Below are 19,237 nucleotides of genomic sequence, written 5' to 3' on the forward strand. Positions count from 1 at the left end.
GTTTTATTTTCCTGTGCTCCAAGATCTCCTCCTCCACTTCCTCTCCACCCCTCTCCACCTCTTCCTCTACCACCTCTTCCTCCTCTTCTTCTTTTTCTCCTCCTCCTCCCCTTCCCCCTCTTCTTCTCCTCCCCCTCTTCTTTTTCTCCTCCTCCTCCCCCTCTTCTCCTTCTCTTTCTGCTTCCTCCTCCTGCTCTTTCTCCTCTTCCTTTCCTCCTTTTTCTCCTCCTCCTCCTCCCTTCTTCCTTCTTTCTTTTCCTGCTCCTGCTCCTCCTCTTCTTTTTCTCCTCCTCCTTTTTTTTTGCAAAACGCCTGCTTGGAAGGACACTTGCACACTCGGCCGCTAGGAGTCAGTTGTGCAAAACTGAGCATAAATGCAACAATTCACCAACCAATTGCGCTGGTGCTTGTCATTTCAAATCCAACTGAAGTCGTTTCCCCCACCAAATTTAACGTCTCTGTAAGTTTGCTAGGTCATTTTTTTGGGGGGGCCCCCGGTGCTGAGTATCTGCTTGGTAAAAGTGGGAGGTGTATCTTTTTTTTTTAAAAAAAATTGTTTTTAGGGAGTGCTATTTCCTTTGAGGCAACATGAGGAAAAAACCGCCTGCTCAAAATGAAGTCAGTGTCACCCCAATTAGAAGATCGACGCGCTTGCAACAGGAGAAAACTTCTGAAAAGGTAGGGAAATCCTCACTCTTCCAACATGGAAGTATCACACACACACACACACACACACACACACACACACACAAATATCCTTGTCTATCCTAAAGAGTGGCATGTGTCTTCTACGATATACATGTAACATTTTACTTTAGTTTACTTATTAAATTTCTGCACTGCCTACGTGGCTTAAAAATGTAAAACAATATAAACGCCTGATTTAAAAAAACACAGTTAAAAACGTGGTTTATTTTATTCATTGATTTGTATTTCATCTTGCTAAACTGCCCATCACCCTCAGAGAGAGGCTTTGGGTGGCGGTGTAAAACATGATCAGTATATAAACGTATACAACGAATGTTAAAAATGTTAAAATTAATTAAAATGATTGAACCGAAGGTAGAGGTGGAGAGATTAGATAAATGCGAGAGGGTGATAGATAGATAGATAGATAGATAGATAGATAGATAGATAGATAGATAGATAGACAGACAGACAGACAGACAGACAGACAGACAGACGATGGACAAATAGATAAATGATAGAAAGGGAGGTATGGATAGATAGATGATAGATAGATAGATAGATAGATAGATAGATAGATAGATAGATAGATAGATAGATGATAGATAGATAGATACAGACAGACAGACAGATATAGACATATTAGATATAGATGATAGATAGATAATAGATAATAGATAGATTATAAATTTATAGACATACACAGAGACAGAAATAGTCAGGAAGATGAGGAAGGAACAGATAGAGAGATTAGAAAGATAGCTAGATAGCTAGATAGATACACGGAGAGAGAGAGAGATAGACAGGTAGATGAGAGAGAAACAGAGATAGTTAGATGATAGGTGGGTAGATAGAGAGAGAGAGAGGCAATTACCATATAGTTTTATATGTCGCTGTAGGGGGGGCTTATGCTAGCCTACGATCATAATAAAAATTGATTTGATTTATATGATCCAGTTTTCATTTACAAAAAAACAGATCAGATAAATGATAAAGAGAGATGATAGATGATAGATTGATATAGACAGAGAAAGAGAGAGAGTGGTGATAGAAAGAGAGAGAGAGATAGACATATAGCATCTATCTATCTATCTATCTATCTATCTATCTATCTATCTATCTATCTATCTATCTATCCACACACACATACACACATATACACATATGTGGCCTTATGCTAGCCTGGGATCATAATAAAAACTTGATTTGATCTGTCTTCATTTACAAAATACCCTTTCCTTCCATCTGTTGGACAGCTCCCTTGGGCCAACTCTAAGCCAGGCTAAATAAAGATTTCTCCCCACCTCTTTTAGCTGGCCAGAATAATGTAATTTACAACTCAAACATAACTAAATTCTGATTTATCTTGATGCACAGGGTCAGTTTCTCCACCGTGGTTCTCCACCTTTAAGCCTGGATTTTTCCAGCTCTCCCTTTCCTGAAAGGGAAATTCTTTTGAACATGTCGGAAGTGTAAAAATGGAAAGATTTAATCTGATTCACTGTGGTGAAGGTGATGAAAGTTGCTAAGTTGACTAAATTGTTTTGATTAAAGGAAATATGTTTATTGCTGCCTGGAAATGCCTTCTAAAGATACACAGGTATTCCTCGACTTACAACCACAATCGAGCCCAACATTTATATTGCTGAGCGAGACAGTTGTTAAGTGAGCTTTCCCCCATTTGATAACTTTTCTTGCCACGGTTGTTAAGTGAGTCACACCGTTGTTAAGCGAATCTGGCTTCCCCCGTGGAATTTGCTGGTCAGAAGGTCGCAAAAGAGGATGGCATGATCCCAGGAAAACCACAACGGTCATAAATAAGAGTTAGTTGCCAAACATCCAAACGTGACCACGGGGATGCGGCAATGGTCGTAAGTTTGAAAGCCGCTCTAACTGTCACTAAATGAACTGTCTTTTAAGTCGAGGGCTATCTGTCTTTTAAGTATGTTGAACTATTTATAAAAATAATAAAGTTTGGATGAAGAAAAATTAAAAACAAAAATACCGTCAGAAGGCTGCCTTCTCCTCTTCCGGTTTGACAGCTAGTTTCATTATGTCGGTGTCCATTTTAAGCCCTGTTTTTCTCTCATTATTCCTCTTGGGTTGTTGTGACATTATTTATAGCGTTTCCCCGGGTTTTAATTTTTTTTTTTAAATGATGTTCTTCTTTCTGGCGGCTTTGATCTTTTGCTTTTTTTTTTTTTAACCTGCTTTCAAAGCTGTCTGCAAACGGTAGCAAAACAATTAAAAACTTTTTGGGGAAGGACAGGGTAATCTTCTCTTCGCAGGCAATGTGTATTTTCTGCCATCTTTCGGTTTTATTTTTTATTTTTTTAAAAAAGCAGAAGCCGGAGATGAAAATAGTGCTTTGGTTCAACCTGAAACTTGCTCGAAACTATTTTTGAGTGTAGCGTAGACGTCAGAAGCTGAGAGCTGATTTTTAAAAATTCATTTATTTTAGTTTGTCAAACATGGAAAAGAGGACTGGTATAAGTATAAACATAAATATGAACAAAGTAAATCGGTACAAATAAATGGAGACAGTAGAACAGGGACGGTAGGCATGTTGGTTCACTTATGCACGTCCCCTTTATGGACTTCTTAGGAATGGGGTGAGGTCAGCAGTGGACAGTCTGAGGTTAAAGTTTTGGAGGTTTGGGGAAGAAACCACAGAGTCAGGCAGATCATTCCAGGCGTTGACCACTGTGTTGCGGAAGACATATTTTCTGCAATTGAGTTTGGAGCAGTTTACGTTGAGTTTTTATCTATTACAATACGATACAATAGCAGAGTTGGAAGGGACCTTGGAGGTCTTCTAGTCCAAACCCCTGCCTAGGCAGGAAACCCTCTACCATTTCAGACAAATGGCTATCCAACATCTTCTTAAAGACTTCCAGTGTTGGGGCATTCACAACTTCTGGAGGCAACTTCTGTTCCACTGATTCATTGTTCTCACTGTCAGGAAATTTCTCCTTAATTCTAAGATTCTTCTCTCCTTGATTAGTTTCCACCCATTGCTTCCCGTTCTACCCTCAGGTGCCTTGGAGAATAGTTTAACTCCCTCTTCTTCTATTGTTTGCTTGTGTATTATTGCGGTGGAAGGTGAAGTAGTCGTTGACCGGTAGAACGTTGTAGCGGATAATTTTGTGTAGTGTCCTTAAGTCAGAGCGTAGGAGATATAGTTTTAGGTTTCCAAGCCCAACATTTCAAGCCTGGTGGGCATAAGGGATTTTGTTGTGAGCAGAGGAGCGGAGGACTCTTCTCGTGAAACACCTCTGGATTCTCTCAATTGCATTAATCTCCGATATACAGTGCGGATTCCAGGCAGACGAGCTGTATTCGAGGATTGGTCTAGCAAAGGTTTTATATGCCCAAATTTGCAGTATAATATTACTGGAGAAGAAGCTACCCAAAATTAGGTTGACAACTCTTAATGCCTTTTTGAGCTGTTACAGTGGGCTCCGGGGCTTAAATCGTATAAGATGAGTCCTTGACAGAGTTTTGCTTGCAGATAAATTCAATTTCGGTTTTTGGAATAGAAAACTCCTCAGAAATGGCTCCTCTTGAGGGAAGGCACGTTTGGATGTCCTTTGGGGGTTAAACAACGTTAGACAGGGTAGTTAAACGGCCCGTCTCTCTTTTCACAGAGCTTTTATACTTTAGCTTTCAAAAAGCTTGGCAGTTGTGGTGTGTGCGTTCAAATGGTAGAGAGAAAGAGAGAGCTGCTATCTCTGCAGCTGTAGAAACATCTGTGCCCTCGCTCTTCCCCGGGGAAACTCCCCAGTGACTTAAATTAACACAAATTGGTGTTAGGAAGCCAACTGACCGACCGCCGTAGCAGCAGGGTGATTTAAAAACAAACAAACAAAGTTGGCTGAAAAATGTGTAACTTTGGAAGGTATTCAGAAAGCTATTTTTATGTATTTATGTATTAATCAACGGTAGAGCACGAAGTAGCTGCTTGTCTGTGTGGTAGGAATAAAGAATAATGCTGAAGGACTATATTCTTCTTCATTAGAAGGTTCCTACTTTCTTTGCTATCTCCATCTCTATCTTCATGTCCACATCCATCTCCATCTCTCCACCTCCCCATTTCTCCATCTCTATCTTTAGCTGCATGTCCATCTGTCATCTTCACCTCCCCATTTCTCTTTCTCTCTATCTCCATTTCCATCTCCTGCTCTCCAGCTTTATCCCCATCTCTCCATTTCTCATTCTTTCTCTTTATCTCCTTGTTCATATCTCCATCTGTTCATCTTCATCTCCCCGTTTTTCTATCTTTGTTGATGTCCATCTCCATGTCCATCTCTCTATCTCCATGTCCATCTCTCCATCTCTATGTCCATCTCCATCTCTCCATCTCTCTCTTTCTCTCTATCTCCATGTCCATCTCTCCATCTTCATCTCCCCATTTCTCTCTCTTTATGTCTATGTCCATCTCCATGTCCATCTCTCCATCTCTCTTTCTTTCTATCTCTATCTCTCCATCTCCATGTCCATCTCTTCATCTCCCCATCTCTCCTTTTCCATCTCCGTCTCCATCTCCTCATCTCCCCCCCTTCTCTCCATCTTCATGTCCATGTCCATCTCTCCATCTCTAAATCCATGTCCGTGTCCATCTCTCCATCTTCATCTCACAGTCTCTCCATCTCTATCTCCGTGTCCACCTCTTCATCTTCCTCTCCCCATCTCCATCTCCATCTCCAACGCTCCATCATCTCCGTATCCAAAGTAAGGCCCTGTAGACCATTTACTATATAAATTACATTCAATAGTCCATTTGCTTGGCCGATTCTTCCAAACACTTCCCTTCTCCCTTGTGGAATGAGCTTTGAACATTTTATTATCTGGAAGAAGATCAGCTAGAGATTATGGTGTCAGCTCTTCAAGGCAGCCCAAGTCAAGCATGACTGATGTCTGTCTTTGTGTATATCTGTGTGTGTGTGTGTATTTCTACACAGGAAGTGTAGATGCAACACCCACTGGAGAACGCTTCCTCAATTTCCTGGCACAGTTGTTTTAGTGATGAGCGTGTCAGCCCATTTCTGATTAAACACTTCTGTGATTTCTGAACCACAACTCAGAATGAACCTCTACCAGAACGAAGCAGAAGTCGGCCCGATGACATCCTGCAGCCCCGGGAAAGCATCAAAGCTTACAGGAAGCAAGTAGATCCCACCAAGGAACGACCAGATCAACCAGAAACTCCTTCAGCACCAGGAGGTCAACTGGACATTGGACGACCAGCAGAGAAAGAGAAAGTCTTAGTAAGTCTTGAGTTCATCCTACTTCAGATGGTTGGCTTGTCTTTCGTTCCAAGATAGGGGAGAGTAGGTAGGAAGAGCGGGTGGATTCCTGCTCTGGATCCCCTTCCTTCCCTTCTCCAAATTAAGGATCAGGCTCTATTCGATGGAAGAGACACACAAAATTATCTCTGGGCTATGGGAAGGTTCTTGAGCAAGTTGGCGAAAAGGTTGTTGGCATCGTGTTCTCCCTTTTCAAAGGGGGAGACCCACAAAACGACAAGGAGGGATCAAAAATTCTCAGGCTAAGTTGAACCGTTATGTAAACATGGAATAGAGTGGAGTGGTGGAATGGAATGGAATGGAATAGAATAGGAAATAGAATAACAAATGGAATAAGAAATGGAATAGAGCTGAATAGAAACTAAAATATAGAATAGAATAGAATAGGAATAGAATAGAATAGAGCAGAATAGAGACTAAAATATAGACTAGAATAAGAAATAGAATAATAAATAGAATAGAGCAGAATAGATACTAAAATAAAGAATACAATAGAATAGAATAGAGCAGAATAGAGACTAAAATATAGACTAGAATAAGAAAGAATAAGAAATAGAATAATAAATAGAATAGAGCAGAATAGATACTAAAATAAAGAATAGAATAGAATAGAGCAGAATAGAGACTAAAATATAGACTAGAATAAGAAAGAATAAGAAATAGAATAATAAATAGAACAGAGCAGAATAGAGACTAAAATATAGAATAGAACAGAGCAGAATAAAGAGTAAAATATAGAATAGAGTAGAATAGAGCAGAATAGAGACTAAAATATAGACTAGAATAAGAAATAGAATAAGAAATAGAATAGAACAGAATAGATACTAAAATATAGAATAGAATAGAATAGAATAGAATAGAATAGAGCAGAATAGATACTAAAATATAGGCTGGAATAAGAAAGAATAAGAAATAGAATAATAAATAGAACAGAGCAGAATAGAGACTAAAATATGGAATAGAATAGAGCAGAATAGAGACTAAAATATAGAATAGAAAAGAATAGAATAGAATAAGAGATAGAATAGAAATAGAATAAGAAATAAAATAGAGCAGAACAGAGAGTAAATATAGAATAGAATAGAATAGAATAAGAAATAGATTAGAAAAGAATAAGAAATAGAATAACAAATAGAATAGAGCAGAATAGAGAGTAAATATATAGAATAGAATAGGATAATTGAACAGAATAGAACAGAACAGAACAGAATAGGAATTTAGAATAGAATATAATTTAGGATAGGGTAGGATAACAGAGTTGGAAGGGACCTTGGAGATCTTCTAGTCCAACCCCCTGCTTCGGCAGGAAACCCTAAACAATATCAGTGAAACGAATAACTCTCAAAGCTTCAAAAAGTACAGGCCAAAGACTTCTAAATTGGGAGGAAAATGCCTAGGATTTAAAGATGGGGTGGACCTATCTATGCTGTGCGCAATCCCTCTGGAAGAGAAAGAACATTTCCATATAAAGATAGAGTTACGACTACAAGGGAGCCTTCCCATCACGGTCGTAACTTGTGACAGCCTGGTTGCCCAGCACTCAATATGCAGTCGCGTAAACGGAGGGCAGGACGAAGGTCAGAACTTCGAACCGTGATGGGACTGGCCGTAAGTTGAGAGCTGCCTGTGTACGATTTCTTTGAGATCTGAAATAAAGCAGCTATTCTAACCATGTTAAACCGGTGAAAACATACGATGAACAGTTGCAGGAACAGGGCCTGGCTAGTTTAGGGAAGAGAAGGACCAGGGGAGACAGGAGAGCATCTTCCAATATTTGAGGGGCTGCCACAGAGAGGAGGAAGGGGGTCAAGCTATTCTCCAAAGCACCCGAAGGCCAGACAAGGAATAATGGATGGAAACCGAACAAGGAGAGATTCAACCTGGAAATAAGGAGGAATTTCCTGGCAGTGAGAACAGTCAATTGATGGAACAGAAGTTGCCTTCAGAAGTTGTGGGAGCTTCATCCCTGGAGACTTTCAAGAAGAGACTAGACTGCCCTTGGTCAGAAATGGCGAAGGGTCTCCTGCTTGGGAATGGGGTTGGGCTAGATGACCTCCAAGCTCCCTTCCAACTCGTGTTAGATCCGTTAGATCGTGGGTGCAGAGACCCACTTTGGGTAGCAGTTCTTGAGACGCAAAACGCTTGTGAGGTCCCACCAAAGACAATTCATCCCATTTTCCTTTACAGCCCCCCTTTGTGAGGCTGAGGAGATTGAAGGAAGACCCTTCCCCACATCCAGAGAGGGGAAAGGAGGTAACGGAGTGGGGGCAACAGGACTGGTGAAGATCCAAATTTGTTTGCACCACCTTTCTGAAGACAGATTGTCCATTCCGCTGCCAATCACACCTTGTGTCACCTTGTGGTGGGCTCCCTTAGGAACTGGGACAAATTAAATCACCCCCTCCCCAGAAGGCATCAGACACAGATCCAATATTGGTCCAATCTTTGTTTATTAGCATTTTTTAAAAAAATCAAAAATCTTAAGATCGCCTCGAAGCAAGAATTTCTGTCTCTCTAACCAACACGGTTATGCCCGGTTTTACCTTCTTGCTACAGTTCTTTAGCAAATTGTTGCGGATATTAAGTGAATCACACAGTCATTAAGCAACGACTTGCCGGAAGCCTCCTTCGAATTTTGGAGAGGGAGGTGAGGGAATTTGCCCGCACTTTCTTTAAAAAAAGCGACTTTTGCAGCCGATAATTTAGATGCGGATATTTGGCCATTAAACAAGTTTCCTAAAATAGGGGATGGGTTAGTCTTTTCAATAAGCAAATGGGTTAGAACTGTATTTTCCTCCAATCAGGATTAACCGCTTCTGGACAAGCCAGGATATTAAGTGGTTTCCAAGCATTGTTTGTTATTCGACTGAAAAATTAGACCAGTTTTGGACCCCTATCAAACCACTAACCATGGTTTGCAAGCTACCTCTGTTGGTTTACCCAACCCAAATTCAATATTTTAGAAGACCATATCTCAACCACCTTCTTGGTCATGGATGATGGTGTGGTAGGTTGGTTTGCCCAAAGGAAGAAGTCCAGTAAGTTCTCCTTTCCCTCGATCCATAGTTAGACACTCCGAATATTCAGTGGGAAGTGGTGAAGGACCGACAGTCACGACTTCAAGTCTTGGACACCTCAAAACCACAAAGCGGTAAAGTTGGACATCCAGAAGACACAACCACACCCAGCCTGCGAAGGCCAGTTGAAACCCGGAGGGAGCCAAGACAGGAGACCTGGACGGAAATCACCCCAAGAATCAAGGTGCCCCCAATGAAGAAGATGGAGACCACCACCAAGTTACCACGTAAATTTTCACCAGCAAAAGAAGACGGACGGAAATGGTTCAAGGTATATTGTGGCTCTTTGCTGTCCTGAATTGTATAATCTTCAATTCCCTTTCTCGGTGGCAATATGTCTAAGTCCTGGGAGCCCTTCCAACTCTGAAAAAACTATGGGGGACCCCAAAGATGGTGGCTAAGACGCTGAGATTGTCGATCAGAAAGGTCAGCAGTTTGGCGGTTTGAATCCCTAGCGCCGCGTAACGGAGTGAGCTCCCGTGACTTGTCTCAGCTTCTGCCAACCTAGCAGTTCGAAAGCGGGTAAAAAATGCAAGTAGACAAATAGGAACCACCTTTGGTGGGAAGGGAACAGCGTTACGTGCGGCTTCGGGAGTTGAGTCTTGCCGGCCACCTGATCACAGAGACGTCTTCGGACAGCGCTGGCTCTTCGGCTATGAAATGGAGATGAGCATCGTTCCCTACAGTCGGGAACGACTAGCACATATGTGACAGGGGAACATTTACCTTTACCTTCACCAAAGATGGTTGTATGGGTAATATTTATCAGGATTTCCCATATTAAAAAAATTAAAATGGATAAATTTGTGGAATATTGATGGATTAATTCACAAGGCAGTTGCAAACATGGCTAGCTGGGGTATTCTGGGAGTTGAAGTCTGCTCATCTTAAAGAATGCTGGTGGGGAATTCTGGGAGTTAAAATCCACCCATCTTAAAGCATGCTGGCTGGGGGATTCTGGGAGTTGAAATCCACCCAACTTAAAGCATGCCAGCTGGGGGATTCTGGGAGTTGAAATCCACCCATCTTAAAGCATGCCAGCTGGGGGATTCTGGGAGTTGAAGTCAACCCATCTTAAAGAATGCCGGGTAGGCAATTCTGGGAGTTGAAGTCCATTCATCTTAAAGTGATCAACTTCGAAAAAAGCGCTGTACAAAATCAACCTCTCTTGTCTTCCCTCATGTTTTCTCCTTAGTTCTCCAGGTTCTCTTGGTCTTCTCTCTGTTTCCTTCTCTTCTTCCTCCTCCTGATCCTTACCTGCTGGCTCGTATGGAATCACGGAGTGTCCACGTCCCTCGTGCTCGGAAACATCTCTTTAATGTGGAAAAAGTTGACAATGCTGTGGAACGAGGTGGAAGAATGCAGCGCGCAGTGCAGGCAAGTTATCTCCGTTTATTTTATATGCCCGGAAACCTCCTCCAGATGTTGGTTCCCAAGCCTGGGTCAACCCCATCGCTGCGGACTCCCTTGGTTTTAATTCTCCTTTCTCTCCTTCTCAGCCTGGTGCTTCTGGAGAGCATCCCAGACACCTTACAGTATCCGCCTCCGAATCCTCAAAATCCCACCACTTACGAAGGGTGGATGAACCTCCTCTCGGAAGCCAATAGCGTGGTGGAAATTGGAGCTTTCTACTTTACCCTCCGAGACTCCGATTTACAAATGGAAGATGCTTCTGCGAAGCCGGTCAGTTTGTGGTTGGGGACGACGCAGAGGTGAAAGGATCCACTCTAGATCTCTTCTATAACTCTAAGGCTTGTGTCAGGAAGTGGGGGATAGAATAAGAAGAGAAGAGAAGAGAAGAAAAATGGAGAAGAATGGAAACAGGAATGGAATGGAATGGATGGAATAAGAGAAGAGAATAGAATAAAATAGAAGAGAAGAGAAAAAGAAAGAGAAGAGAAATAGAGAAGAGAAGGCGAAGAGAAATAGAATAGAAATAGAAATAGAATGGAATGGATGGAAGAATGGAAGAGAAGAGAAGAGAAATAGAATAGAAATACAAATAGAAATAGAATAGAATGGATGGAATAATAGAAGAGAAGAGAAATAGAAATAGAATAGAAATAGAATAGAAATAGAATAGAAATAGAATAGAAATAGAAATAATAGAATAAAAATAGAATAGAAATAGAATAGAAATAGAAATAGAATAGAAATAGAATAGAAATAGAATAGGAATAGAAATAGAAATAGAATAGAAATAGAATAGAAATAGAAATAGAAATAGAATAGAAATAGAATAGAAATAGAATAGAAATAGAATAGAAATAGAAATAATAGAATAAAAATAGAATAGAAATAGAAAAAGAAATAGAATAGAAATAGAATAGAAATAGAATAGAAATAGAATAGAAATAGAATAGAAATAGAATAGAAATAGAATAGAAATAGAATAGAAATAGAATAGAAATAGAATAGAAATAGAAATAGAATGGTTTGATCGAAGAATAGAAAAGAATAGAATAGAATAGAATAGAATAGAATAGAATAACAGAACTGGGACCTTTGAGGTCTTCTAGTCCAACCTCCTGCTCAGGCAGGAAACTCTATACCAGCATGGTGATTCACTTAATGACCAGAGGCAAAAAAGGGGGTAAAATTGGGTGTTTGTCCCATGATGTCTCACTTAACAACTATGCTGCTTAATAATGAATTTTCCAAATCTCTTTTGTGGCCATAAGTCGAGGACTTCCTTGAAGTTGAGTCCAACCAGACTCCAAGAGTTATTTAAGACGGAGAATTGAGCTGTATGAATGAATGCCAGAATGGGCTCAGCCGGCATCCTCTAATCTTGGACCAAGTCCCACAAGAGTTGTTGTCTTGTGTCACTAAGCAGGGCCAGGAGGTGTTCAATATGCTACGCAGCCTGCCTTCCCGGGGGGTGAAGTTGGAGATTGCGGTGAATAGCCCTCAAGCCTCCGAACCCTCAAGCCTCCGAAGATGACACTGATGAATTGACTCGTGACGGTAATGTATCTGTAAGGAAATAACAGAATAATAGAGTTGGAAGGGACCTTGGAGGTCTTCTAGTCCAACCCCCTGCTCAAGCAGGAAGCCCTATAGATGTTAGTTAATGTTAGGCATAGCATCCAAAATAAAATCAGAGTCCGAGGCACATCTGGGAAACCCAGTTTTCCCCACCCAGTGGAAAGTTCAAGATCTTGCCCCCACCCCCACAAGTCCATCCCATGGTCCAATCTCCCACTACCACGCTGGCAGCTTCCACCCATCCACTTCCGGTCAGGTGCAGAGGTGCAAAGACAAAGGATGACCTTGTCTTTCTAGAAAGAATGTTGTTATGGCTACCTATCATCGAACTCCGTGCAATTCCCCTCTCCCATTTTCCCACCATAGAAAACGCATAATAGAATAATAGAAAGCGTGGCAGGCCGAAGATCCAAAATGGCTGCAGGCCTGATAATTGTTAGGCATGGGAAGAAAATCAAGCGTGTTTGATAGCGCCAGCTGTAAAGAGAGTTTTGTTTACATCTCGCTCTCCAGGCGCCGACGTGCGATATGTGAAGATGAAGGAATTGACGGGCGGGATTGTGCACACCAAATTGTGGGTCGTGGATCGGAAGCACCTCTACATTGGCAGCGCCAACATGGACTGGCGTTCCCTTACTCAGGTATCTCCTTTGGGGCAGGCGTGAAAAGAGGCACCGGCGCTTCAGACTTACAACCATTTGCTTAAGGACTGTTCAGACACGGCAATCTTTTAAATGGTGTGACGGTTATCGAGTACTTGTGTGTTGTGGCCTGACGGACGATGGCCCCTTCAGCAGCCAAATCAGATGAGGAGGAAGGCGTGGGAGTGAGGGTCAGCATCAAGGCAACCCGAGAGCTCCGAGGGGGAAGAGGGAATGGGGCTGGCGGAGAGAGAGAGAGAGAGAGACAGCAGCGGAATTTGGGCTGTCCGTAAGATGGAGAATAAACAGCTCCCAGGTCTGGAGGTGGCTGATGAGGAAGAGGAGGAACAGCTGGGCCCAGTGCCTGATGTGAGGATGTGCAGAAGGCAGAGGAGAGGAAAACAGTGGAAATCTATGGGCCGGTCCTTGGGACGGAAGAGCTATCACTGCTAGTGAAACCCCACCCTAGCTCTGGAGATAAAAGGCAGGGGGCGGAGATAAATAGATGTGGCAGACAATTATTGATCTCCCAGACGGACGGACAGAATTGTTAGCCTGAGGTGAGAGAGAAACTTTTTGGCGGGGTTGCTGGCGCTCTTAATAAAGGACTCATTGAGTTCACTTCAGTGGGTTTGCCGTATTTGGGGAGCTGGGTCAGAACACCGAGTCACGATTGAGTTGCCGCCGAGATGATCCGACTTCCACTTTCCTCCGCTTGCCCGATTTTCCCCAAATCATGTGGGTAATCCTGGACTTACAGGCGTTCATTTAGTGACGGCTTGAAGAATGCTGCAATGGTTGCGGGCTGCGAAAAGCGGACCTCAGTCTCTTGTTTCAGTGCCGTCCTAGCTTGGAACGGTCACTCAATGAACCGTTGTAAGTCCGAGGACTCCCCGTGTCTGTGTTAAGTATGAGCAAGCCGTGAGCTGCAGCGGCCAAAAAAGCCAACCCAATCCCAGGCTGCGTCAATGGAGGTATAGAATCAGGATTGTGAGAAGTGTTAGGGCCGCGTTGCACTGCTCTGGCGAAAACACACTTGGGGTACAACCCCCGGAGGGATTCCCTTAACAACGGGGCCAGGAACGGTTGTAAAACGGGGCAAAGCTCGCTTAACAGAGGCCTCGCTTAGCCACAAAAATCAGTGGTTGTAAGTGAGGGAATCCACTCTTCAGATCTTCTTTTGGAGATCACAGCCCCTGAAGAAGTAAATCTGGGGATCTCCCAGGAAGTTGTTCACAGCACGGATCGTTTTTTCCCCCTCCTTAGGTGAAGGAGCTGGGAATCGCGCTCTACAATTGTAGCTGCCTGGCTCAGGATCTCCACCGGATCTTTGCCATGTACCGGATCTTGGGCAAAGAGGGAGCATCCTTGCCCACCACCTGGCCCAGGGATCTGGCAGCCAAATCCAGCCAGGAGGAACCTCGGACGGTTCAACTGAACGGGGTAGAGGCCCAGGTCTACATTTCCGTAAGTTTGTTTGTGTGAACACGACAACGACAATGGTGTAAGATCCTGTAGGTGTGTGTGCTTCGTTGCTAGATCTCCCCGTCCGTTGTGTCCATTATGGCAGCTGGAAACCCCACATCTGGAGGACAGGGTGGGGGTGGGGGGGAGGGGAGATCAGATTGGGAAGGAAGAAGTAGCGTGAGTTGACAATTCCCTACCACAATAGAGTTGGAAAGGACCTTGGAGGTCATCCAATCCAACCCGCTGCTCAGGCATTTCGGAGAAAGGGTTGTCCAATTTCTTTTTGAAAATCTTCCAGTGATGGAGAAGGAAGGAAGGAGGGAGGGAAGGAGGGAAGGAAGGAAGGAGGGAAGGAAGGAAGAAAGGAAGGAAGGAAGGAGGGAGGGAGGGAGGGAGGGAAGGAAGGAAGGAAGGAGGGAAGGAAGGAAGGAAGGAAGGAAGGAGGGAAGGAAGGAAGGAAGGAAGGAAGGAGGGAAGGAAGGAAGGAAGGGATCCTGGTTCTGTTGTTTACACTTTATAATTCAGTTCTTTTGGACTGCAGAGCTCCCCGCCAGCTCTTTGCTCCACCGGCCGGACGTCTGACCTCACCGCCATTCTGAGCACGATTGGAGACGCTCAAGAATTCATCTACATTTCTGTGATGGATTACGAGCCGCAGTGCATATACTGTAAACCAAAAAGGTGATCTAATTTCCTTTGTTCCTTTCCTCCCCACCAACCTCCCTCCCTTCCACCTGCTTAATTTTTCCTTCCTTCCTTCCTTCCTTCCTTCCTTCCTTCCTTCCTTCCTTCCTTCCTTCCTTCCTTCCTTCCCTTCCCTCCCTCCCTCCTTCCCTCCCTCCCTCTCTCCCTCCCTTCCTCCCTTCCTGCAATTCCTGGCCACTTCTCCATCCAGGTCCCCTCTCTAACACTCTGCACCCGCTTTCCTTTTCAAGATTGTGGCCTGTCATTGATGAGGCCTTACGGAGCGCAGCCTGCGATAAAGGAGTGACGGTGCGTCTTCTCATCAGCTGTTGGCCACATTCGAGGCAAACCATGTTTGTTTTCCTGGAGTCGCTCACGGTCCTGAGAAGGAAACCTCTCCACTGCCCCATCGAAGTGGTGAGTCTTCCCTAACCCTTTTCCTACTAATTCAACCCATAGGGTTGGAAACTATAAAACGGTGGAATGAGGGAGAGAAGGAGGGAGGGAGAGAGGGAGGGAGGCAGGGACAAAGAGGAGGAGGGGAAGAGGGAGAGGGGGGGAGAAATGGAGAGAGAGAGGGGGAGGGAGAAGGAATGAGGAAGAGAGGAACAGAGAGAGAGGAGGGAGAGAGGGAGAGGGAGAGAGAGAGGGAGAGAGAAAAAGAGAGAGAAAAAGGAAGAGAGAGGAAGAGGGAGAGAGGGAAAGAGGGAGAGAGGGAAAGAGGGAATGAGGAAGAGAGGGACAGAGAGAGAGAGGAGGGAGAGAAAGAGGGGGGAAGAGGGAGGAAGAGGGAGAGGGGGGGAGATATGAAGAGAGGGGGAGAGAGAGGGAGGGAGAGAGAGAGGCAGAGATAGAGAGAGAGGAAGAGAGATGCATTTAATTCTTCGCTTCTCCTTTTCAGAAACCCTTTGTGGTCCCCACAGAAGGGAGAGAAATCCCTTAAAAAGAGAGAGAGGGAGGGAGAGAGAGAGAAAGAGGGAGAGAAAGAGACAGAGAGAGGGTGAAAGAGAGAGGGAGAGGGACAGAGGGACAAAGAGAGGGGAACAGAGAGAGACAGAGAGGGAGAGAGATGGGTGAGAGTCAGAGACAGAGAGGGAGAGAGGGGGAGAGGGAGAGAAAGGGAGAGAAAGGGAGAAAGAGGGAGGGAGGGAAAGAGGGAGAGAGAGAAAGAGGGAAAGACGGCGGGGGAGAAAGAGGAAGAGAGAGAGGGGGGGAAAGAGAGATGCATCTAATTCTTTGCTTCTCCTTTTCAGAAACTCTTTGTGGTCCCCACCGAAGGGAGAGAAATCCCTTTTGCCCACGTTAACCACAACAAATACATGGTGACAGACCGAGTGGCGTATGTCGGTACGTAGCTCCCGTTGGATTGGACTAACAGAATAACAAGAGATGGAAGGGAGCTGGGAAGGTCTTCTAGTCCAACCCCTGCTCAAGCAGGCGAGTTTCTGCCCCATTTTACGACCTTCCTCGCCCCCTCATGCATTGAAATGTAGGATCCCCAGGTATCACACGCCATGAGATGCATAAAGTAAAAAAATAAAACAACTTGGGAAAACGAAATAAAACAAGCGGCTTTTCTTCTTTTATGTCTCCGCCTGCAGGGACGTCTAACTGGTCTGAAGATTACTTTCTCCGCACTGCCGGAGTTGGGCTGGTCGTTAACCAGAGCGACGTTGCCCCCGAAGCCCAAAGTTACACATTGCGACAACAGCTGGTGGATGTTTTCCTACGGGATTGGGAATCGCAGTACACCGTCCCACTCGATAACCACTCGAAATGTATGGTGAAATTAAGGGAGTGAAGGGTCTCGCTTGAAGCGCAGGCCCAAAGGCTGGGCTCACTCCATTTCTCAGTCCACGAGGACCTTCCCGTGGTTTGGATGCTCTCGGAGTGCCCCAAAGGTGCTTTTTTTCCCCCCCAAGAGGCTCTTGGTCTGCTTTTAGGAAAATGTCCGGCTGCTTTTGCATTTTTAAAGATCTGGCCTCCCCTGGGTTCGTAAGCTCTCATCGGAGCAGAGGAGGAAACGCTATTGCTGATGAATCGTTCTAGGCTTTGAGAAGCTCCAACAGCTGAAGGACTACGTTACAGACAGATCATCATGGAGAAAAATCTAGCTATATGGTCACTATATGGACAATTTGATGGACTTCCCTCCCTTCTTCATCCATCCATCTATCATCCATCCATCCATCCACCAATCTAGTCTCTGTCATCCATCCATCATCTATCCATCCTTCATCCATCCATCCATCATACATTAATCCATCCATCAATTCATTATCTATCATCTATCCATCCATCCATCCATCATCCATTAATCCATACATCCACCCATCCATTCATCATCCTCCATTATCTATCTATCTATCTATCTATCTATCTATCTATCTATCTATCTATCTATCTATCTATCTATCTATCATCTATCTATCTATCTATCTATCTATCTATCTATCTATCTATCTATCTCCATCCATCCATCCATCCATCCATCCATCAATACAATAATACAATACAATACAATACAATACAATAGTAGAGTTGGAAGGGATATTGGAGGTCTTCTAGTCCAACCCCCTGCCTAGGCAGGAAACCCTATACCGTTTCAGACAAATGGCTCTCCAACATCTTCTTAAAGACTTCCAATGTTGGGGCATTCAAAACTTCTGGAGGCAACTTCTGTTCCACTGATTAATTGTTCTCACTGTCAGGAAGTTTCTCCTCAGTTCTAAGTTGCTTCTCTCCTTGATTAGTTTCCACCCATTGCTTCTTGTTCTGCCCTCAGGTGCCTTGGAGAATAGCTTGACTGCCTCTTCTTTGGGGCAACCCCTGAGATATTGGAACAATGCTATCATGTCTCCCCTAGTCCTTCTTTCTCTTAAGCTAAACATACGCAGTTCCTGCAACCGTTCTTCATATGTTTTAGTCTCCAGTCCCCTAATCATCTTTGTTGCTCTTCTCTGCACTCTTTCTAGATAATAATCTATCCATCCATCCCATCCACCCATCCATCCATTCTTTGTCATACATACATCCATTATCCTCCATTATCTATCTATCTACCTATCTACCTACCTACCTACCTACCTACCTACCTACCTATCTCCATCCTTCCATCCATCCATCCATCTGAGAATCATAGTGTCATAATCCAGTGGGAATCTCTGGTCCATCTCTGGTCCTTCAGGTGTGTCCATTGGCTAATGGTGAAGAACTCTGGAAGCCTATAAAGAGAGGAAAATACTGCCAACCTTGCTTTCCAAGGATTAAAATCCTGCTCTTTGTGATCTTCTTCTTGCCCTGAAAATATATTCTTTAAATTAAGTATTTCCTTTTGAAACTTGAAAGAGCCGCATCTGATTTCCTGCTCTGAAAATGTGTCATGTTGCCACCTGCATAGAACAACCTGCCTATATCTGGACTGCACTAATGTGCATGACCACAAGAGGGCAGCAAAAGAATCCCAGTGGTTTTAAAACCTCTCTCTGCTGACCTCTCGTGGTTGTCTCTGATTCATGCACCCTGAAAATGATAATCCGTTTTATTTCTTACTGCCAACATTTTTTGAAATTTTTGTTATGGAAACTCAGGGATTGTGTTATAAATGGGAATGACATGCCTTAATCTGAATGTGCTATAAGCAGTTTGAAAAGACATCGCTTGGCAGAGTTTATTTTTGATAAATGAAATGATTTTTATAATAAACAAGTTTGTTGTTTATCTGCGTTCTTTTGGTATCTCGTTTAAACTTAATTCCGAGCCGGTTTAGGTGGTGAGTATTATCATTGCTTTTTACATCCAATCCACCAAGTAAATCTGTCTGGATTTGGTATTGAGTTTTGATTTACTAGTTCCTGCTGATAAATCTACAATTATGATAATATTATAGAGTAGTATCCAACATTCAAGGTTCTTTTTTAAATGAGGGTATTACAGGAGATCCCCAAACACGCCATCTCAACAAAACTTCAAATTCTTCATAGACGTCTCCGTGGTCATGTGGCCGGCATGACTCAACGCCAAAGGTGCACGGAACGCTCTTCCCTTCCCACCAAAGGTGGCTCCTATTTTCCTACTTGCATTTTTTACGTGCTTTCGAACGGCTAGGTTGGCAGAAGCTGGGACAAGGGAGCTCAGAGAACAACAGAACAAGAGTGTCATAAGAGTTAGGGTTAGCACGTTGGCGATTCCATCCCCCTAAAAATCAAACCAGAATTGGAAAGGACCTTGGAGGTCTTCTAGTCCAACCCGCTGTTTGGCACAAATGTTTGTCCAATCTCTTGTTGAAAACCTTCCAGTGATGGGGAAGGAAGGATAGAAAAATATTTTGAGGAAGGAAGGAAGGAAGGAAAAAATAGCAGAATAAGAGCTAGAAGGGGCCTTGGAG

General features: G+C 43.6%; 1 protein-coding gene across 1 annotated transcript; it reads left to right on the plus strand.

Moving 5' to 3' along the window:
* The first annotated feature begins 252 nt into the window (after positions 1 to 252).
* On the plus strand, positions 253 to 18,570 carry LOC309399931 (5'-3' exonuclease PLD3-like). Its single transcript, XM_081968175.1, is given in 15 exon segments — positions 253 to 460; positions 564 to 678; positions 5,772 to 5,954; positions 8,181 to 8,246; positions 9,060 to 9,341; positions 10,266 to 10,447; positions 10,570 to 10,753; positions 11,907 to 12,002; positions 12,004 to 12,037; positions 12,572 to 12,699; positions 13,966 to 14,166; positions 14,708 to 14,847; positions 15,102 to 15,267; positions 16,104 to 16,197; positions 16,452 to 18,570. Coding segments are annotated over 14 exon segments (2,046 nt in total). The 5' UTR covers positions 253 to 460; positions 564 to 588; the 3' UTR covers positions 16,652 to 18,570.
* Positions 18,571 to 19,237: the final 667 nt, after the last annotated feature.

This window comes from Natrix helvetica (genome assembly GCF_964273705.1).
Source record: "Natrix helvetica genome assembly, chromosome: 16".
In the NCBI taxonomy this organism is placed as follows: Eukaryota; Metazoa; Chordata; class Lepidosauria; order Squamata; family Natricidae; genus Natrix; species Natrix helvetica.